General features: G+C 43.2%; 2 protein-coding genes across 6 annotated transcripts in view; one reads left to right on the top strand and one right to left on the bottom strand.

The window, feature by feature from the left end:
* Positions 1-819: 819 nt before the first annotated feature.
* Positions 820-13,257, bottom strand: Fam72a (family with sequence similarity 72, member A). Of its 2 annotated transcripts, NM_175382.4 has the most exons (4): positions 11,003-11,952; positions 9,124-9,201; positions 5,922-6,046; positions 820-1,020 (listed from the first exon to the last, which is right to left on the bottom strand). In NM_175382.4, exons 1-4 carry the CDS (start codon positions 11,152-11,154, stop codon positions 926-928), a joined length of 450 nt encoding a protein of 149 aa, NP_780591.1. In that variant the 5' UTR covers positions 11,155-11,952; the 3' UTR covers positions 820-925. The 2 variants fall into 2 exon arrangements, with proteins under 2 accessions (NP_780591.1, XP_030111384.1); XM_030255524.1 differs by lacking the exon at positions 5,922-6,046 and having other exon boundaries at positions 11,003-13,257.
* Srgap2 (SLIT-ROBO Rho GTPase activating protein 2) overlaps positions 12,324-23,101 on the top strand; it is a 242,281-nt gene continuing 231,503 nt past the window's right edge. For 2 of the 4 annotated variants that reach the window (XR_001781100.2, XR_001781103.2), the window contains exons 1-2: positions 12,324-12,622; positions 14,262-14,917. Coding sequence is in view for 2 of the 4 variants with exons in the window: in NM_001081011.2 (NP_001074480.2) it covers positions 14,851-14,917 (67 nt within the window). In the remaining 2 variants the exon portion in view is untranslated. The remainder of the gene's footprint in view (positions 12,623-14,261; positions 14,918-23,101) is intronic. The other 2 variants (NM_001081011.2, XM_011247923.3) reach the window with 2 other exon arrangements.

The raw sequence follows: 23,101 nt of genomic DNA, 5'->3' as shown, positions 1-23,101 counted from the left end.
AGGGTGGGTATAAAGAGACAGGGGGGATGAGTGGGACTGGGGTGCATGATATGAAATTCACAAAGAAGAATAAAAGAATCTAAGAGCAAGCCAGGCCTGGTTATAGGTCTGTGGTGTTAGCTCCTGAGGCAAAGGATTGTACATTTAAACTCAGCTTGATCTACACAGTGAGTTCCAGGGCAGCCAGGGCCACACAGTGAGACTTAGTCTTAAAAGAGGGAAAACTCGTTTATAATGTGTGTTGGCTTAAGTAATCACTTCTTTAGTTTATTTCTATTATAGGCTTTGGATCTAGACTACTCATCAAAAATTTGCTATTCACAGAAAAATCCCTAGGGAATGGATAACTTAAAGATGAAGGTTGACTTTACCCGGATCACATGGTACAACATCTATAATGGCTTCAGAAGAATGTAAGTAATTAGCATTTGTAACAGCAAACTGATAATTTTCTGTCAAACTCATGTGTAACACCATTTTCAATACTAAAGTAGTCATTATTAATAAAGCATATGATAACCAGTACCCATGGAAACCTGACTGCCTGATCTTTTTTTAAAAAAATCCTTATTATGTGCAGTTGAGCCTCTTATTTTGGGTGGCTGATATAGGAGGGGCTATTAATGTTCTTATTCAGGAAAATAGAATCTGGCATCAAGTTATAGAAAAACTCTCCATTTGGAAGGTAGCTGATTAACATGTGAAATTTCCTATTTGAAGTTAGGGGAGAGTAAGCAGTAGAAATAGAAGAAAAGAGTTGGCTTAAGTTGAATTGAAGTCATTGATTTGAAATCGCAAATAAAACAGTAAACGTTCCACTGGCATTTTAAACCACCGGCAAATCTTTACTAGCAATGTTAAAATTTACCAATTAAATACTTTAAATAGAAAAATTATAAAATACTTCATATACATCATAATTCTTTCATCGAATATACTCTTCTGCTGAAATCTCTAGCGTTTCTTCATCTGTACATTCTTCTGTCTCTGGCAAATTGCCCCAAAGTAGGAGGTTTACACCTGAAAATAAAAGGCCATAAAATTCTTTAGAGTTTATTACTACAGTTCAGAACATGACATATAAAACTTTATATGCCAAGCTTATCGTGTAAACTCTAGCATCACTAGTGAAGACAGTGGCAGAGAAAGATGTCTTACAAATAAAACTATTATTATCCATCTATGACATGAACATTTTTTACCTAATTTTTTTAAAGATTTACTTATTCCTGCATTTTATGTACATAAGTGCTCTGTCTTCATGCACAGCAGAAGGAATCAGATCCAATTACAGATGGTTGTGAGCCACCCTGTGGTTTTTGGGAATTGAACTCAGGACCTCTGGAAGCGCAGTCTAACCACTGAGCCGTCTCCCCAGCTCCCAACATGAATATTGTAAAGACTCTTTTAAGCAAAAGCTCGAATGTCAGACTTTTAGACCTTAAAAGGAACTCTGGAGTCCCCATCTGCTCCAACTCTGTCTCCAGCCACACAATTCCATTCTTACTCCACGTTGATACTTTTAAAATACATTTCAGTAATTTTTAGAATAGAGAATGCACAAGATTCTTTTAGATTAAGTACCTTCTTGTAGGGTACAAGGGAGATTTCTAAATGAGTCATTTCCTCAATATATGGAGCAGTAGCTAATATAATTTTTCTGATCAAGACAAGAAGGGCCTGCTGGTATAGGCTTTAGTCTCAGCTGTTAGGGTAATTGCAAGTTTTAGGTCAGCTTGGACAACCTACTGAGACACTGTCTCAAAAAGTAAGAGGCTTTGGGGGATAGCTGAGTGGTGGAGCCCTTCCCCGGGAGGTGTGAGGTCTGAGGCTCAATCCCTAGTATGTTGGTAAGCAGTCAGTTATAATGTAGTTTCTTAACGTAAGTGGGCTTTAGATTACAGGCTATCAAAGCAGAGCTGCAGACTTTAGACCTGGGTTCCAGGAGTCACTATAACAAATGGTACTCTAAAGCAGCACTGACAGGGAATAATCAGTTTCATGTCAACTAGCCTAGCACAAGTCAGGCCAAACATACTGAGGAGAATGAGATGACTTAAAGTACTAAATTAGGAGAGAATCAAAACCATCCTGAGACAATCTCAAGCTGTCTAGCTGGCAGTGTGAGCAAAAGGAAGACGGACCAGCTCAGGGTGTCTGCTCTACACTGAGATAGGGGCCACGGTGGCACGGAACGAGCCAGGGCTTACAGATCGGTTTGAATTTAGCTTCTGCCACTATTGGCATTGTTTTCCTCTGCCCAGATATAGACTCAGTTATTCTTCTTATCTACCATATTGGACACACAGTGACCACTAATCACTTGCAAGGGATAGGTTAAAATCACAGTCTCTAACTGGACTGATATAATATTTCATCTATACACCATCAGCATTTTTATACAAGTATATACAACTGTAGATAGAGATTACTGCTTTGTGTTATCTAAAATTCTGTTGTTGTATTTTGTCTTTTTAAGATAGTCTCATGTAGCCTAGGCTAGCCTCTAATTCATTATGTAGCTGAGGATGACCTTAGAATCCCAATTTTCTACCTCTATGTTCCAAGTGTTGAGATTACAAGCAGTGCCAATATATCTGGCTACAATTTTTATAGACTGGTATTATACTGTATGTATTTTTCTAATTTATCTCATTCATCTTATTTCTAAGTTTTATCTGTCTGACATGTGGTGTAGCTTTACCTCATTTACTTTTTTATTCTTCAGAGTATTTTATTGAAATATTTTATTTTTAATGTAACTGGTGTGCAGGGCATATGCGTATATGCTATAGTGTACAAGTGGAGCCCTGGAGGACAGCTTTGGGAGTCTCGCCTTCCACCTTGTTGAGGTGGGGGTCTTCCTTGTTTCTACTGCACGGTTCCAGCTATGCTGGTATGCGAACTTTCAGGCAATTCTCCTGTCTCTAACTCTCACTGGGACTGAACTCAGATCAGGCATGTACAGCAAGGTGCCTTTATGTGCTGAGCCACCTCATCTGTCTAAATCTTTAAAATACGTTGAAAATCCAGCCTGCCATTGCCAGGCCAAATTTGCCTGAGCACCAAAAGAGATGTGTATGAAAGATGTGTACATGGTTGAAGCACTGGGAATAAACACGTTTATCTTGCTGGACAGAGATACTGCGATCTAATCAGGCAAGAAGTTAGTCCTTATTTGAAGTGACAGAATCTAGAGATAAGTATTATGTTCTTTTCCTTAATGGTTTTGTGCCTGAACTGCTTAGTATAAAAGCATTTCCCAACACCCGTTCCAAGAATAAATGGCGATCTGCTCCTGGTAACATGTGCTGAGGGCTGACCAGATTGCAAAGAATTGTTAGGCCAAAAAATATATAAGTAAAAATTAGAATCCATAAAGGTAAACTGAATGCCTTGGGAGATAGTCTAGGGAATCTAGGCTGATTTCCCAAGTGTATTTGGGAAAGCTCTGGGAAATTAGATTGATATGTGTAGGCTAACCTAGGACATAAACCTTTTAGAAAACTTTTATGCTGAACATTCTAGAATTTTATATAACTTGTATATGCATTCCTTTAGTCTACTTATTCAGGTGATTCAAGGACAGTTCCAAAGCCATTAGAAATCTCCTTTTGAGAAGCATCTAGGAAATCTTACTTTAAATCACAGTATTAGAATTACAAAGGAGAAGTTTGATATTCTTGGAGTCTGTACTCAGGAACCATGAAGCAGCTTAGCACAATTTGTTCAAAGGAGAAAAAAAATAAAGGAGGAGATTGGATCTGACAGAAGAACCACCTTCCTCTCTCTGTTAGGAGGAAGGAAATCCTGTGATACATCTGTTTCTCATGGATTAGAGTCAGTGCAAATGAAAGAATGCTGCTCTTTTATGTTTGAGAAATTGACCAATATTCTAAAGAAAATCAAAACTGAAAAATCTCCACCCTGTGTTTTGAATCCTGTGAAGCAGGAAAAACTGAATCAAAGCAGAAACTTTCTTTAATGTGTCCCATGGGCAACACAAATATAAAGTGAAAAACCTAAATAGGGAGCCTATATTTTACTTGGGGGAGTTAGAGGGGTCCTTGCTTGAAATCTGAACATATATAGTTTTAAATTAAAAGGCCAAAGTGGTGGGCTAAAAGCCACTGTTGAATCCCAGGCAGTCGAAGAAAAAAAAAATCAGTCTTGAAAACACAAGCATAATTGGAGGGTTTCAAATGATCTCTTGGTCTATCAAAGTAAATTATACACACAGACATAGACAGACAACCACACAGCCACATAGGGACACACACAAACACACACACACACATACACAGAGACACATACACAGATGCATACATATACATATGCACACACACACACACACGCACACGCACGCACAGACAGACAGACAGACAGACACCCTTTTAAAGGAACATGCTGGGCTAGAGATGTAGTTCAGTCAGTAAAGTACTGGTCTGGCACACAAAGCCCTGGGTTTAAACTTCAGGACCTCATAAAACCAGGCTTGGGTCAAGCCATCCTTGGCTGCTTAGTGAGTTTGAATTGAGGTCAGCTTGGGCTGCTTGAAACCCTGTCTAAAAAGAAGTAATAACCTGAGTTTTCTGACTGTAACCTACACGGAGCAAAGAGAGAATTGACTCCCACAGGTTGTCCTCTGTTCTCCATATGCATGCCATTGTGTATGCACATGTATATATACACACAGCACACTCTAAATAACATGTAATAAAGATGTTAAAAGTATAATGTGTCTATAATACACATTGCATATGTACAGAGGTCAGAGGGCGACATTGGGTGTCCAGCTGTATTACTCTCTACTTAAGTCTTTGATTGAAGTGGAAGCTTGCTATTTTGGCTACATTTGGTGGTCGGGGAGATCCTGTTCCTGTCTCCCAGTGAAGGGCTTACAGGTACAGGTACACTCAGTCACGTCTACCTTTCACATGGGTGCTGGGGGTTCAAACTCAAGTCTCCACCCCTGTGCAGCTCCCTCTTATCCACTGAGCCATCTCCCTTGCCCTTAGCATATTTTATTACTAAAATAATTTGTATAACACATTAGAATCAAATATTTCCCTCGGCTAGAATTCTACTGTAACTCAGTGATATACATGTTAATACATATGTATATATAATTTACAATTTATTAATTTCATTTTATGTGTATGTGTGCTTGCCTCCTTGTCTGTGTGCACACCACAAGCATGCAGGTACCCGTGGAAGTAAGAAGAGGGCACTGGATCCCCGGGAACTGGAGTTCCAGACAGTTGTAAGATGCCTAATGTGGATGCTGAGACCAAACCCTGGTCCTCTACAAGAGTGGTAAGGCTCTTAACTACCTAGCCATCCCTTTATCCCTGGAAATGTATTCATCTTAGAGAATTGCTAAAGAGAGGCTACTCAGTTTTCTTCCTATTCCTCACTGCCATTACCCTTTCCTCCTCTCTTCACACACATGTGCGTGTACACACACCCTTGACTGTCTGTGTAGTGTCTTCAAAAGCTGTCTGTAATCAGAATGTATATTAGTGTATGATTTCACAGAAATAAAATGTTGCTTTAGAAAGACAGTGTGTGGTGGTTCGTGCCTATAATCACTTTGGAGGCTGAGGTAGAAGGACTGAGCATTAGAGGCAGCCTGGGCTACTTAGTATGACTATGTCCAACCCCCCCCCCCAAAAAAAAAACCCAAACCAAAAGGACAACAACAAAGCCTAAGAAATGTAGATAACCTGAAGCCTTCCCTCAATTCAATGATAAGTGGTGATGAGTTTTGGCTGATACTTTTCATAACTGAATATGTGTGGGGGGAAGGGACCAGTGATTCACTCTTGCTAATCCAGTCTAGCTGTGAATGTTGCAGGGGTTCCCCTCAGGTACTGACAGAAAAACATTACAAGGAAATGTATGAATCAGTTGTTTCTTACCAGTGGCATCTAGTCTGTTTATACCATAAACCGCCTGACTGTGAAACATCCAGAAGTGTCCATTGTTGCAGGAAAGAAGGCAGGAACTACATGGAACAATTACGTGGTAGCCTACAATGTTCCCACTTAAAAAAAAAAAAAAAAGGAACTGTTAGCATATGGTGCCTGTAGTAGGTAACACCTGGACCACAGAAGCAATTGTCTGCTAAGGTAACCAGACCATGTAAGTTTCACACCTCTCCTCTAAATGACCACTGCACTCACAGGCCTGTTAGTGAAACAGTACTAATATATTTCTGCATTTCTTCGCTTACATTATTTTATTTTTGCTCTCATCGAAGGCTAGTTTTGTTCTAGAAAGTACTTAAAACTAAAGATGTGATTTGTTCTAGAAAGTATTTAAAACTAAAGTTGCTATACAGAGAAAGTATATGAACACAGATCTCAAGGTTAAAGGATTTTGCTAGCCTTGGGACTATGACAAGGTGAGTTTTTAATATGTCCAAGCTTTTAAAAATTATTTCAACAAAGCAGAGAAGTAGGCGAGGGCACGTGCCTGCTAAACTAAACATAAGATGGCAACTCTCATTTAGCTGCAGTGATTTTGGAGGAATTGGGAAGCTAAGTAAATCTCCAGCCCCTGGAGAAAATTGAACATGGTTTTACTGTCTTCAGCAGGTCACCAGGTTTCTCATTCTTACAGCTTCTTTCCCCAAGCCTCACGCTAACTATAGTGAACACAGAGAATGACTTGCTTGCCCGTGAATTGCACCATGAATTGTTTATACCCTGCTGTTGAACATTCTTACTATAGCTCAGTACCCTGTGAGATTTGGGGAGCAGTTACTTTCACAAGACCTTACAAAGAACATTGTAAACTAAAACCAGCCTGTCTTCCAATCACAACACAGGGAGCAGGCAAGTAAGTGAAAATCAAAGTTATTCTTGGACCAGAACTACCAGCTATTTGTAAGGCTATGCTGCAAGAATATACAGACTCAGTTATTACCTACAATCATTCACTTGTCTATCCATTCACCCATGTAACTAATATTTTTTGAACACTTACTATATGTTGGGTGCTGTTCTAGGTGTTAAAAAAAAATCCATCAATGAACAAAACCAAGCCCTTGGTTTTATGGCACAAACATTTCAGTGGGTTTATAGTAGATCATTTTGCTCCCTTGCCAACCCCTTCAATGGCTTCCCACTGGCCAAACAGTTTAACATATTTACAGGGCATGTTAAATTTCTTCCTGCCATGGATCTTTGCAACGTGCTATTCCCTCTGCTCAGCACATTCTTCTTATACTTAGGACTCAACTCTCTTCCCTCATAATGATGTCTAAAACGACTCTTACTTTCTTTCTCAATTTCTGGTATTTTTTATCATGTATTGTTATTTTCTCTGTAGTACTCCCACTGTAGTAGATACCCTATTTATCTTAGCATCAGATTGGAATGATCATGTTTCCACTAGAATATTATGCCCAGAGATCAGTAACTTGATCTTATGGTTATATATCCTGGGTTTCCAGTCTTGACAGCTGTAACTGGCACATGGTAGGTCCTCAATACAAGCATGGCTTGAATTGGTAAGGTCAAGTAGCCACTAACACATTAACAGTCTGCTGACTTGTAACTCTCAAAGTCTCTGTAATGGAATGACACAACTTCATTCATCTTTCAGAGATATTAGTAACAGATCTCGTCTACCTTCCACTTACACTCCATGTAGCTTTTAACATTCAGCCACTCATTTCCAGCTCACAGCTTCAGAGGCTAAATGCAGATTGCTTCTTAATTCCTATCTTTATAAAGCTAAATATTCAGATAGAATTAAAGAGCTGGTCATGGTGGCACACACATGTAACCCTAGGGGTTGGAATGGGAAGCAGGATGAGTGTGAATTGGAAGCTAAGTGTATAGGAAGTTCGGAACAGGCTTGGCTGCACAGGGCAGCAGTGTTTCAAACAAGGAAGGAAGGAAGGGAGGGATGAAGGGAAGCAGTGAGGTGGGGAGTGTGAGGGAGGGAGGGAGAGGAGAGTTGGGGAGGACAGGAATTAAATAAGGAGCTGGTATGGTGGTTGGTGCACTCAGGTGGCTGAGCCAAAGGAGTTGCCAGAAATTAGGGGCTCTTCTGAGCGATACAGTGAATTCAAGATCAGCCTGAGTTACAGAGTAATATCCTGCCCCCAAAAGAAAAAGATTTTGAGCATTGTGGCACACACCTTTAATCCTAGCACTCCAGAGGCAGAGACAGTCAGTGGCCAGCCTGGTCTACAAATTGAGTTCCAGGACAGCCAGGGCTACACAGAGAAACCTTGTCTTAAAACACTAAAACCAAACAAACCAATAAAAATAAAATAAAATCCTAACTCTACAAGTTTCCTAACTTTAGAGGCTTAAAGGGTTTATTCAAGATCATGCAGAAAACAAGGATAGGGTGGGGCTCAAATCTGATTTATATGTGGGGTCAAGTAGTGTGATTATGTGCATGCATGTGGAAACCACAAGTCACTCTGGGGCTCAGTTATTCAGGAGTCTCTCACTAAAGCCTTAGGCTTGTCACTTAGGCTAGGCTGGTGTTGAGGGAACTCCTTAGATCCTTGTGCCTCCAGATCCCCAGAGGGGGCTGGGACTGCAAGTGTGTGCTACTACATCCAGGTCAAATTCAGAGCCTCACATTCCACAGCAAGCACATTACCAGTGGAGCCATCTCCTTTGCTCTCTGATTTTTATGAGTGTAAATTCCATTGATTTAATTTATTAATTGATTTAATCTTTTAGATTGCACAGGTTTATTGGGGAGCAGATATTTGCAAATATACTTTGAAAAGCTACAAATCGTATTTGTAAAGTATCACAAAGACTCTTTCAAAACAATAGTTCTAGGACTGGCAAGATGGCTCAATGGGTCAAGATGGATCTTGCTTCTAAGCCAGAGGACCTAAGTTCAATCCCTGCATCCCTAGTGGAAGAATGAAAGAACAAATTTTCACAATGTCATGGCACACATGTTACATATACATACCCATGCACATAAGTAGATAAAAAATAGCTCTATAAAACACATGCTCTTTTAATGGCTCAACGCCTAAGTTATATCAATGCTGATGCAGCCTACAGAATCTTTCTGTGGGTTTTTATGTCAATATCTACCTTCCAAACTCAGGCTATTGACAACAGTGCCACAAATTACCATTTCAAACATGCGATGTCCTTCAGTTTACATTTGCAGATTCCTGTGAAATAGCATCTTCCAATGAAATCCACTGTGCTGGAGGATAAAAAAGTTTACAGACAGTCAAATATACCAAGACTTTTAATTCTAAAATGAGATAAAAATTTGTCATATGTCCTCTCTAAAAACTGTGTGTGTGTGTGTCAGTAGGGATAGAACTCAGGACCTTATAAATGCTAGGCAATCATGCTATCATTGAGCTATATTCCAAGAATTCCACCTTTCTTTTAAATATGTACAGTTTAAAAGTATTAAATATCATCACACTGTTGTGGGATGACTCTCCAGACCATTTTCATATTGCAAAACTGAAACTCTATACTTACTGTATAACAACCTCCAATTTCCCCTCTCCCCACTTCCTAGCTATCACTATTGTTCTTCAGATACTTCAAATAAGCAGAGTCATACCATATTTGTTGTTTAGTTACTGGTTTGTCCCATTTAGCATAATGTACTCAAGGTTCACCCCATTACAGCGTGTGACAAGATCTCTTTCCTTTAAGGCAACCTTCTGGGCACCCACTTATGGGACGAGTCAGTGGGGACTTAGATGACTTCTATCTTTTAAATTGTGGGTGCTGCTGCTATAAATACAAGATGCTCATCTGAATTCTTTGGATGGATACCTATAAGTGGAATTAATATGGATCATATGGTAATTCTGATTGAATGAAGAACCACCAAATCGTTTCTCTATAGCAGCTTTACCATCTCAAAGTCCTGCAGCCAGGGCCCTGATTTTTCCACAGTACCCCAATGACACTTTTAGTTGTGATTTGGCGCAAATTTCATAAATTCAGAGCTGAATTAGACTCTCAACTATAATCATAGTTAATTTTGTAAGAGTTGGGTAATATTTGTGCTTACTATAGACATTTGGCAGATTTATTCCTCTTGCAGAGAACTGCAGGTCACTTCCCAGCACCCATATCATGAAGCCCACAACTGTCCAAACCAGAGGACCTTCCATCTCTAGCCTGGAGAGTACCTTCCATATCCACCCCTCCTCAAACATACACACAAGTACACAGAGTGACAAAATAATAAGATAAATCTTAAAAATCAATGCATTCACTGATCCACACCCATCTTGGCACATGAATCCACTGTGATTATAATTCCAATAGAGAAAAACAAGCAATACAGAAAACCTGATTCTATGCTAGACTCCAACATGTAACAACCCAACCTGAGACTTCCTTATGACCACAGTTTTATGTTGAAGAGATAGAATATTTCAGATTTTTACGTGAGCATATCTAACTAAAACAACATTGGGATCATAGAACCTTTGGGACATTTGGTTTTACGGTTTTATTATCTACTGCTATTTCGTTATACAAGTGCACCTACACAAACAAAATAACACCTCATTTACCTTGGTAATAAATGATGACTACCTAAGCAAATTCACAAAATATTTCAAAGGGGTGCAGAGGCTCTATGTATAGTTTTACTTCCTTATGTTTTAAAATGCTCAAGTTTGCTATCTTTATTAACCATGAATTTCACTTTAAATGAATCATTACACACTTCTTTCCAAGTGGCTGTTAAAGACTTGCTTCAGTGAGGAAGGGTGTTTGGACATGGCATTGAGCCTTAAGAGTCAACATAAGGGATGCACAGACACATGACTCTAAGGGCCTGGAAGAGTGACCTCAGTACTGACCACGCTGGGCAAACCACAGGCTTTGTCCAGACAGTCTGCCCACTTAGATAAACTCCAAGGGAATCATCAGACTGGTGGGAGTGGCTAGAACACCAAATGATAACCTTGACTCCCAGGGACCCATGCCATCCACTGTCCAGCTAAAGGGCCACCCGTCAGACTTACTTGGTAGGAGGGATGTCTGTAGAGAAAAGGTCTATGTCAGTATCAGCCAGCAAAACAGCCTTCATTCCCCTAGAGCTGAGAACTTGTTTACAGAATTTGCAACACAGGATGGATACGCATCGGTCTTTGAAAGTACAGTTGTTGGTAGACATAGCGTCCCACGTTGAAAGAGGTGCAGAATTTTGAAAGGGGAAACTTTGATTTCCTCAGGCTAACAATCAAGACGGAAGGCCTCTCGTTCTCTACGCTCTAAAACTGGGAAGAGAGTCCTATTTTCCTGGTGGAAAGGGAAACTTAGTATTTATTGAGTAGGAAGAGCAAATTTTACTTCCTTTTGACTTGGGGAGGGAAGGGAAATGGAGTTCAAGGTGGGGAGAGACAAGTGGAGTTGAAGGGAAACTTCCGCAACAGGTTTAACTTTCTCTGGTCTTCAAGAATCTTCTACTCTTCAGCTCCGACCCCGGCTCCGGAATTGGGCGATTTCCCAGTTCCCAGCGGGCTTCTTCCCTTTAAAGCCTCGCCTCTCTGACCACTCCCAGCGCGAGCTCCGCCCGCAGAGCGCTCCAATTCTTGCTCAGCTCCACGCGGCTTCTTCGTAGGATTCAACGCCCCTCAGCCCTTTCCACGCGGGCTCTGGCCCCGTCCCGCTCCCTCTTCTCGGAGCTCGCCCGTGGGCTTTCTCCCTTGCACCACGGCTCTCGGCGTCCTCTCCCGGCCGAGCTCTCGCACTTGCGGCCCGTAACCCGTAAGGTCTCTTCCACAGCGGTCGCTCCGAAGTGAGCAGCGGTGTAGCGAGGTGGAGGGGAGAAGCCTCGGAATAGGCTCAGTTCGCGCTGCAGTCAGTCAGCGAACACGCCGGGTTTTGCTCTTTCTTCCGCTTTCTCTGCTTTTTCTAACCCGCTGTCAGTTTGAATTGCCTGCGCCGAGCAGGGATTGGGAGGACTAGAATTTGCCCCAGACCCACATTGGAAGGCCAAGGGCCTTCTCCTGACGTGAGCTCAGAGGCCACGCCCCAGTAACGGTGCCGATATCAGATCGGCTCTCTGATTGGTTAATATTAGCTCAGCCCCTAAGATCATTGGCCAGCATCTGCTCGGCTTAAACCCTCCCCCCTGTGAACTTGGAAGACACACCCCGAGTTTCTTATTGGTGGATACACTAAGGTCCAGGCCGTTCTCTACTATTTATTGGCTGAACTTCCCTCCTCCCTTTCCCGGTCCGATTGGTCCCGTCTTCTCTTGAGAGTTTGTGTTTGGCTGTCGCTTCCATTTTATCCCGCCCATCAGCTTTACTTTAGGCTTCCACAGGCCGGGGAGGAGCTCACTCTAGGACTGCGCCTAGGCAGCTAGTGTTCGCCACACCTCTAAGTTTCGTCAGCCCCGCCTCTACTCCTGGCGTCTATGGATCAGTTGTTCCTATTGGCTATAGTCCCCGTCAGTCGCTATTAGGCGGGCGGTGATTGGCAAAGGGGTGGGTTCAGCTTCCCGGCGGGGTCTTGCGGAGTTGGCGGAGTCTCCTTAGGGAACTGGGGGGCCGAACTGCGTAGAAGAGGGTGGCGGGGAGGAGAACGCTAAGTGGGAAGCGGAACCTTGGGCCTGGGACCGGTCGCGGCAGAGCCAGGTAAAGGCTCCTTCTCCCCTTCCCTCCCCGTACGCCCGGCTGCTGCTGCTCTGACTGAACAAACCGGGACTGGGCGGGTGGACGCGTTGCGGATGCTGCTGCTTTCGGCGCCGCCTTAGCCGTGTCGCCGCCCGCGGTCCTCATACCGCCCTCCCCGGCCCTCCAAATCCCCCAGTGCAGCCCATAATACTTCTCGGGACTGTTCATCTCTCCGCCCATCCCTGCACTGCCGAGGACGGTCCTCACGCGGCGACACCGCCCTCCCGCAGCCCCTTTGCACACGGTTGGCCGGGTCCACCTAGGGGCCTCGCCGTAACGGTCCGCTGGTCTCGTCCCTGGTCTCCTAGCCTTGGCTGCCAGCCCAGGACCCGGAAAGATGGGGTGTTCCTCACGGCTTGCAGGGTGCTTTCTCCGTCCAGCCCTCCAGTCTGTCTCCCAGGGCTTCTCCACCCACTCTGATACCCAAACCTCATGCGGGTCCCGAAAGTTGCCAACATCCTACACTTCACGTTGCAGCGGTCCACCGCGGTTTCCCTCACTGCCTCGCCCCCAAAGCCGTCCTCTCGGCGCCCTCTCTGGTCGTCCAAGCTTGGGCGGCTCGAGCTGGCCCGGGCTCTCTCCTGCCTCAGGACCCCACCTCACGCCCGCCTCCTGCTTCCTGTCCTCCCGCACCGCGCGGCCTCTGCTCGCTCTTCCTGCGCGCGGCCCTTCCTCCAGCCGCCGGGAGTAGGCGACACTGCCTGGAGCCGCTTGTGCGCCGGCGGGGACAGGGCGGCCTAGGAGGCAGGGGCCCGCCGCAGCATTGGAGCTCTTCCCTCAGCCTCCTTGCCGCCGCCTCTCGCGCCTCCCGGAGCGACTCTCACTGATGCCTCCCACCCGACTGGGATTGGGTGCGGTATTTGTGATCCCTAGGCTTGGGGGACAAAAAAAATACTGGGGGGGGGGTGCCATTTAGAGTCACTCTCATACCTGGCTTGGGGAAGGCTACCGCCGCCTGCCGCCTCCCATCTCCGGGTTTTCCCGGTTTAGACCCTCGCCTCTAGCTCGTTTCCTGCTTCTGCCGACCACATTGTTTTCCTGGATGTCCCGTGCGGAGCGGGCCCTTCCTGCAGCGTCCCCCCTCCACCCCCCTCACCCCCCTCCCCGGTTTTGCTGCCAGGAGAAGCTAGTTACCAAAAACAAAACAACTGGGAGGAGGGGTGGCAGGGGAAGAAAAGTTGTGCCCATCTGGTTGTCCCCTCTGGTATGGATCCTGTAGATGTCTGGGAGGTGCCCCAGCCGGAGGTCAGGGGCCGCGTCGCGGGCTAGGCGGGAGGACCCCTCTTGGGCTAGCAGGGTTGGGAAAGCGCCGAGGTGCCGCAGTCCCCACCCGCAGCTCAGCTTTCCCGCCGCAGTCTCCGCCCGGAGCACGCGCTGCCGGCTGCTCCAAAGTGTTCTCTTTCTGCCTTAAAACCTGGAGGGAACATTTTTCCTCCCTACATTGATCGCCACGCCGGGTCTTCGGGCGGAGCGGGCGTTGTTAGGCCAAGATGAATGGGCCAAAGCTGGACTTGGAGTGTCATCCCCGACCCCACCCCTGTTGCGATTAGGATCTTCCCTCCGACTGATCGCCCCCTCCCCCCTTTTCTTGCATTTACAGGCTAGTGAACCGGAGCAAAGACTTCCGACCCACTCTGCGCTGCAGCGGCACCCTTTTGGGATTTGATTTGCAGAATCTTTGAGCTGGTAACACACACACACACACACACACACACACACACACACACAATCCCGCGAAGAACGCCTAGCCCTCCTCTGGCACCCCAAGACAAACCCACTCCCTCCTAGGGACACAGCTGGGCGCGTCCACACCCCCGCATCCCCTACACCATGTTGTGCGGAAGGACTTCCACTCCCAGCCTGTGTCGTTGATGTCAGACCCCAGGCCAGCCTCCGGGCGCTGCAGTTCTCCTGGTTAATGCTGCGGTTGTGGTTAGGGCTTTAGTACTTAAGCCAGCCGCCGCCGCCCCCCACTTCCCCACCCCCGGCCTCAGCGCCCACAGTCTGCATGTGTGTGCAGTAGCCGGCTGCCCATCCCGCCGCTCGTGTTCTCCTGGAGCTCTGGATACCACCGCGGGGCATTTCTCTGCCTGTGGGAGAAGTGGCCTTGGAGGCATTGATATCAGTGGTTGGATTTTTCCCGTGGATCTATCAATTCACAATTCGGATTTGGAAGAAAGAAGGAAAACATGACGTCTCCAGCCAAATTCAAAAAGGATAAGGAGATCATCGCAGAGTACGATACTCAGGTCAAAGGTAAGGATTTTGAAAATTAGCATAAAGCATATGTTCTGCGGACTGGTGAAGCATGCGTTTCCACCCCAATTTTCAGGGCGTTTGTTTCTTGGGTGGAGCAGGTGGTAAGTTGACCCCAGAGGTGGTTTCATAGGTGGATCAGCAGTGTCAGGGGCCATAGGCACTAGAAGAGGGCTTTAGGAATATCTTTGTGGGGCTGACCATTAATTTGGCAGTTTTTTCCCAAAGGCTGGGCAGGGTGGGGGAGGGGCAGGAGGTTCTCCGGGGAGAGAGAGAGAAAAAAAGCTGCTATTTGCCTTTGGGTGTCTTGAGTCAAGCTTCCTTGAAGGACAGCTGAAATCTGACAGGTGTTTGGACATTTATTTCAAAGGTTGTAGAGAAGCCCAGGTGGAAAGGCAACCTTGGGAAGGGGAAACCATTTGGAGAGACCTGGGAGAGGTGGGGTTTTTCTGGTACTGTATTAAAGCTTGAGATTTGCCAAGACACTGAATTCAGGAAGTCCCTAGCCATATTGGGTGTACCTAGTACTTGTCTGGCCCGTGGTCACCCTGCATACAATCAAAGATCACAGACCAGAAAGAATAAGGCCATCCAAACTGGTTTCCACCCCTCACTTAAACCTTAACAGAGTTAGGCTGTTAGGTTCTCAGAGTGGTGCTGAAACTGGAAAATAGGAAGACATAATTGTTTAACCCTTCTGCGTTGTTGCCCTCTGCTCCAGAATACATGCTTTTTAAAGGTCCATTTCCTTTCAGCAAAAACGTGAAGGGATAAGGCAGAATGTGGACCTGGAGAAATCAAGTGTTGTCTCCTCATCTAGTCCACTGCTTAAATTGGCTTCTCAAATCGAAACCTATACCCACATGGCTTTCCCTTCTCGGGCATTTCCCTTAGGAGGTGTCATGCCAGTGAAGGAGCCCTAGTCTGTGTTTGTGCAAGGCACTGCCCCTTTCTGACCAGTCACTGGGAAGAGCCATGTGGCTACAGTTCATTGAGACCTTAGCTGGGAAGTGGGAGAGGTGGGTGGCCTTGAATGTTAAACCACATGGTTGGAACTCTGGGTTTTTCCTTTGTTTCAGAGTAGAGAGGGAGGGGCCCCTACTCCATTCCCTGCACCAATGCAAGGAGACCTTTTTCTATCTTAGAGGACTTGGTAAAGACCATGTCTCCCCTCTGATGATTGCCTTGGATGTGGGTTAGAGGGAGAGTGTGAAATGGGTAGTCCCTTTTATCTCTTAGAAGGTTGAAAGGCAGTTTGAAGTCATCATTGTGTCTTCAGGATTTTTTTTTAGAATATATATTATCAGTTTGGTCAATGCAGGAGATGCCCTAAGGGACCTTCAATCCATTTGACTGCAAATATTGGTCAGATTTATTACAAGAATGGGGTAGTTGAATGCTGAGAGCTCCAGTTGGATTGGAATTGAGAGAGGTGTGGTTGTGAGTTATAACTGAGGTCCTGGCCTCTTGTCATTATTCATAATCCCAGCCTGTTTTTGTAAACAATGGCCACTGGCCTCTATGTCCTGTCCAGATGCAGCACATTCTGCTCTTGTAATGCACTCCCTGTGGTTTTAGCCAGATATATCATTGAAAAAATACATCCTATTCTTAACTGTTGCCATAGGGAGTGTTAATAACTTTGTCTTTCCCAGGTGGTTCTCCATAAGCACACATTTGACTAAGATGAAAAGTGATTTTTTTATATGTTGGTGATTTTTTTTTTTAAGGTTCAGGGCTAACAGGTATCAGAATTTGCTGATTTTTTAAAAATTGGTAATAGGCTTCTTATGAGTGTCTCAAAAATTAAGTACTTTGCGTATTTACAAATATTGCTCATTGAGATGATGTAATGCACTTAGCTATTTGGAGTTTCTCTTCAACCCTGCCACAGACTAGAGACCGTTTTGTGTGTGTGTGTGTGTGTGTGTGAGTGTGTGTGTGTGAATATTTTTCCATTGACTATTCAGGAATGTAGAATTTGGTAGGTGGCTGACCCTGAGTTCTCGCTGGAGGAGGTACCCATGAATGCTTTTGGAACTGACTTGGTTTAGTCCCTCAGTTTACAGCTGAGGAGGAGGTAGAGAACTGGAGAGGTTTGTTCAAGGTCACACAGCTAGGTGGTAGCTGTGTAGAAGGTAGGAGTAGTTTGACAGACTTCTGTACCTTCCCAGTAAAAATATCATCTGTTCATGGTGAAAACAATTCTTAAGGCAAGTGTGTGTGATCTGTAATAGTGATGTATAGCAGCCGTGTGCTAACAGTTTACTTTGGGTGTTCATCATGTACCATGGCACCCCAGTGAGTGGTCTATGTAATTGTCACCTCTCTCCAGGAAGTATTGTCATCTAAGGAAACTGAGGTTATGAGAGGGAAAAAACCCTTTCAAGGTCATACAGTCAAAAGTGGCACCTTCCTTGTTTTATTTATTATTTGTTGAGTGCTTAGTATGTGTTCTAGGCTTTTCTACATCAGTCAAGAAGACAGAATGCCAGACCCCTATGGAGCTTACATTTCTAGAACCATATATGGTGGAAGACTCTATAATTTAAATTCAAGGGATCTTGGCTTGGGGTTGGCACTGTGACTTACTACCTCACCTGTCAGAATTAAGAATTTGGGCTTTCAAAAAATTGTGTTCTGTTTGTTCGTTTTGCTTCTTAGAGACAGGGTCTCAATGTGTAGGCTGTGGTAGCCCAGAATTCACTCTGTAATTCAGGTTGACCTTGAATTTATGGCAGTTTTCCTGAGTCAGACTTGTGAGTCTGGGAATACAGGTGTGAGCCCCTACCCTCTACAAGCAGAGTTTCTGAGTTTTATGAATTCTGTGGAAGTAACTCATGATACTGCCAGACTTCTCTTATAGATGCCAAGAAATTTTTTTTTAATGTTATACAGCTATCAATTTGGTGTGTCCGTTAAAAGTAAAAGTGTTAGAGGCAGAGAATCCAGGTTTAAACCTTTGTTCTACTATGTTACATGTCTTGTCCGAGTCTCAGTTTCTTAATTGGAAAATTGGCAAAATAGTGTGCGTTTCCTATTCCTATGAGGAATAAAGGAGCTAGCTAGTCTGCAGATTTCTTGTAGCTCAGTATCTGGCACCTGTGAGTACTCAATGACTGTATAGTCTACTTGCCAATTAGTCAGGCTGCCTTGAGAGTTCACTCTCTAAGCACCAGCTGTTAAATGATAGGAAACCATAGTAGGAATGAATCAGTTCTAGTTGAAGTTTGTTGAGGAATAACAAAATGTGTCATGTACCTGTCATTTAAATCCTTTGGCCAGTCATGGTGGCTCATGCCTGTAATCTTGGTAGTTGAGAGGCTGAGGTAGAAGAACTTTGGAAGTTTGAGGCCAGCCTGGAGTAGAGTGAGGCCCTGTTTCAGAAACACAACACAACACAACAAAAACAAAACAAATCCATCTCCACTAAAAATCTCCCATACTCTTTGAACATTAATTTCCTTTTATGCATGATAGGCAAATTGTCTGAAAATATTGTATGTATCTCTGTTTTTTTAGTCAGAATTGTTTGAACCAAGTAGACTTTCAGTAGACTTTGGACTCTCTTCTATGATTTTGTTCTCTCATGCTATTATTCCTTAAAAGCACCTGCTTGCATGTGCTCTGAGGAATTTCTGAGGTTTCAGTAGCAGTCCTACCTCAGTATGGTTTTCAGGGGCAGGAGAAATGCTCCCTTAATCAGTCTGCTATGTGGCTATGTAAAAACAACCACTGTTTCTGCTTTGTGGGTGTTTGGATTCCTTTGAAAAGTTCATGTCTTTCAGTGTCCAACCCAAAAGCACTAATATTCTTAGTCTTCTTGCATAGTTTTCTTATTTCTATTTTTTATTTTATAAAGTACTTTTATGTACAGGAATTTCTGGAAATTCTTGACAGCCTTGATGAGATTCATGATTGGAAACTGGTACATTTGACCTCTAGCCTGTTAGCATCTTTATTGGCACTTAAACACTGCATAGTGAAGAGTGGGACATAGAATAGAGGTAATTGTCTGGGTGGGACTTGGGTGAATTCATATTACTGTCCACAATACCTCTAGGTACTCTCTTAATTAGGTGTTAAAGGTTGTCTCCCCACTCCCCCTCTATTCACCTTTGTGCACCATAAAGCTAAGGAGTAAAATTATTATCATTTTTATGTTTTGAAACAGGGTCTTTTGTTGTTGTTCTTTGTTTTTTTTTTGTTTTTTGTTTTTTTTTTTTTTGAGACAGGGTGTCCCTATGTAGTTCTGGAACTCTCTGTATAGACTAGGATGGCCTCAAACTCAGAGATCTGCCTAGATTGGGTCTTAACTATATATAACTCAGGTTGGATGAACTCACAGTGATTCTCCTATCTTAGCCTCCCAAAAGTTGGGATTACAGTGTATACTATTATAGACAGAGAGAAATGAACTTTTTATAATTTGCTCATGGAGCATTTTGATAGGAAAAGAACAAATCAGTTTCCTGGAACAGTTTAACTCTTTGGTACCCTTTGGGAGCCGAAGATGAGATTTCAGTTCTAGCCATATTGTGTGTGCACTCATGCTTGGGAATGCCAATTGGGGGTATTAAACAGACTTGTTCTCAGGGGAGGGCTGAGAAGTTCCTAGCTTATGCCAGCAAAGGTCTTTTCCCTAAAGTGTCTTTCCTCCCAACCTCCACTAGCTTACACCCCAAGGGAACTTTAAATATAATCAGTTTGTGAAAAGCTGCAGTAAACCATCTCTTTGGAATCCTCGAACAGATGCTATCATCTTCCTGGGAGATGACTGAGTGCTCTTCCCTCATTTAGGGAACATAGAAACTCAGCAATAATGTGGACTCCTAAAAGAAAATGAAACTCTTTGGGAAAATTCAGGCACCCAGAGTTGCAGGGCCCTGTAGGAAAGCTAGGAGCTAGGCTATGCCATACGACTATGCAAACCAGCAGTGAAGGGGAGCTGCCTAGCAATACTCCTTACCTTTACCATGACAGGCACTCATCTCTAGGAAGGATAGGACGGACATTTCCTTGGGAGAAGCCCTTTGGGATCTCATTGATTTTATACCACTCAGGCTAAAAGCTAAAGATAAGCCCTTGTGAAGTTTATAGAATATGACCTGGTTTGGTCTATTTTCAGCATCAGCTAGCTCCCAGATGCTGACTTTTCAAATCCTGCTGTCTGCCAAGTGTGGTCCCTGTAAAGCTCCCCTTCTGCAATAAAGCCTTTTTTTTTAGGGGAGTCATGTCTACCCCACATCCTAGACTTCTGATGGCTACATTAGGAAAATACACCGTTGTCCTGAAAGGAAAAACAGTCAGTGTATGATTTCTAGTAATAAAATTCAAGAGAACTGTTAGCTTCAGTGGGGAATCTCAGAAAGTTACTTTTGAAGAAACTTAGTTTGAAAAAAAATAAGGAGAGCTTTAAAAATTGAAGGTGAATGACAATGTGTAGAAACTCTCATTTCTTTTTTTTTTAAACTGTGGTTAAATGCACATAAGTTTCTTATATTAACCTTTCTTGAGTTTACTGTTCAGTGTCATTAACTATGTTGACATTGTTTTACAGCCATTATCAATCATCTATCCATGAAACTCTTTTCATTTTTGCAGATTAGAAGCTCTAAACCCACCAAATAGTAACCCTGTACTCTCCATCTCTTGCTCCAGGCCCCCACCCCTCTATTGTCTGTCTCCAACTCTAGGCACCTCATATAAGTGGAATCATACAGCACTTCCCATTTGTAACTGGCTTATTTTCCTTAAGGCTCAGCCATGTTGCCATGTGTTTAAGGTGGAATGATACTCATTGTGTCACTGGATCTGTCACATTTGGTTTTTCAGTCATTTATTGATGGGTACTTGCTTACTTCTACCCTTTACCTGTTGGAATAATGCTGCAACGAACATAGGTGTTTTCTTACTCTATTTTTAAAATTTAACATTTTTATTTTTGTATGTATGTGTGTTTTGCATGCATGTATGTCTTTGCGCCACATGTGTGCCTGGTATCTACAGTGGCAAGAAGAGGGTGTTGGATCCCCTGGAACTATAATTACAGAAGGTTGTGAGCCATCATGTGGGTACTGGGTATCAAACTGAGGTCTCTGGAAAAGGAGCTGAGCCATCTCTCCAGCCCCTAAGATTCTCTCTCTCTCTCTCTCTCCCTCTCTCTCTCCCTCTCCCTCTCTTTCTCTCTCTCTCTCTCTTTACTTTTGGTTTCTCTGTGTAGCCCTGGCTGCCCTGGAACTCACTTTGTAGACCAGGCTGGCCTCGAACTCAGAAATCCGCCTGCCTCTGCCTCCCAAGTGCTGGGATTAAAGGCGTGTGCTACCACTGCCTGGCTAAGATTTTCTTTCTTAAAACATGTTCTATACCAATATTTTATAAGTCTGCACATCTATATTTTTATAATCACTATCTCAATAACTTTTAAAGTTTTAATATATGCATTTATATTTTTGTTATGTTCTTAATATGAGCATTGTATTTTATTAACAATAAAATTTTATACTTTTAGTAATTATATTAATTAATATATTTTCTATGTCTTAAACAATTGCTGAATTGTTTTGTTTGTTTAGAGAGCAGGTTTTTTTAGATAGCCCTGGCTGATCTTGAACTTTCAGTGTATACAAGGCTAGCCTCAGACTTGCAGTGATCTTCCTGCCTCTGTCTCCTGAGTGCTGGGATTACAGGTATATGTTACCGTTGCTAGCTTGGCTATGTTTTCAAGTTTTAAAAGGCATTTAATAGGCTGTACATATTTAAAGCATGAAATTTAGGGCTGAGAATGTAGTTTAGTTGCAGAATGCTTGCCTCATATTCATTAAAACTGTGGGTTTGATTCTTAGCACCCCTGAGTTTGATCTTCAATGAATGCTACATTATATACATCTATGGAACTATTAGTGCTAAGATAGTGAATACAACCAAATGTTAGTATAATATACCCTTATGTTTTTATAGTATAATATTTTTAAAAAGGAGAAATGTAATAACTGTGCATGGGAAAACAAATAAGATAAGATAAGACAAAAAGGTAAAAAGCTAGGAATTACCAAGTTTTAAAAAGTAATAAATAATACTGCAAGTTACTGAAACTGGTTCTGAGAAAATTGGTTTAACCTTAATGATAAGTGAACTGTTTCTAGAGGGTTGGGTTAATAATTTTATCTCAGCCATTACTTTTTAGGAGAGAGTGTACAACAGAGAGAGAAGAAAGGAAAGTCTTGGCCTTGTTAGGAGCTGACAAATGACAATATCTATTTTCCTATAGACCTTGCTAGAACTAGTCCTGAGGGCATTACACCTCATAGAAGGGGTCATAAGTGAGCTAGATGACAAGGGGAGGGGACTGCCATGGGAGATTCTCTCTGAAGGCTATGGGTATGACATTTCCCCGAATGGCTGATTACCCATTGCCTGCTGAATAGAGCCCAGCTTTCTTAGGTAGGTTATGAACTCTGTCTTTCATCTGGTTACACCTATCGTTCCAGCTATGCTGGCCTTTTGCTCTTTCAGAGAATTGGGGACCTATCTGGACTGCTTGTTGTTCCTTTAATGTATTCACTACTAGCTACAATATTGTTTGGGATTACTGTTGTACTCAGCATTATCCCAAATACTTCATATTTCATAATCCTTACACAAGGACTATATTACTGCCATCACATTTAGTTAAAGAAGAAACTGAGGTATAGTTCATTTGGTGACTTGCCCAGAGTCTGCCCCCTGTGAATGTTCAGTCCCCCTGCAAACAGGCATTAGAACTTTGGTTGTCATCAGAGTCTGAGTTCTGATTGCTCTCATGGAATGTTCCTCTCTTCCTGCCCAGCCCCACATGTTCATCTGCTGAAATCCCACCCTTCTAGTCTCATCTATTTGGGATGCCTTCTGTGGTCATTATAACCAGAAAGACTCCTCTATTTCACCCACATAGTACTTCTCAATAGATCTCCCAGGAGATTGATTTTGTACTGTACTGTCTTATGTTTTGAATATTTGTATTTCAGTCTTCTACTAGGAGTTACTGTTTTTTTTTTTTTCTTTTTGTGTGTGTGATAAATTTATATATGTGTTTGTGCATGAATGGGTGCATGTGTTAGTGTGTTGATGTCAGGAGTCTTCCTGATTGCTCTTCTGCTTTTTTCTCTTTAGGTATAATCTCTTAAACCCACAGCTTGCCGATAG

Source organism: Mus musculus, chromosome 1 (assembly GCF_000001635.26).
Source record: "Mus musculus strain C57BL/6J chromosome 1, GRCm38.p6 C57BL/6J".
In the NCBI taxonomy this organism is placed as follows: domain Eukaryota; kingdom Metazoa; phylum Chordata; class Mammalia; order Rodentia; family Muridae; genus Mus; species Mus musculus.
The sequence above is the reverse complement of the archived record's forward strand: the minus strand, read 5'-3'. Positions and strand labels throughout refer to the sequence as shown.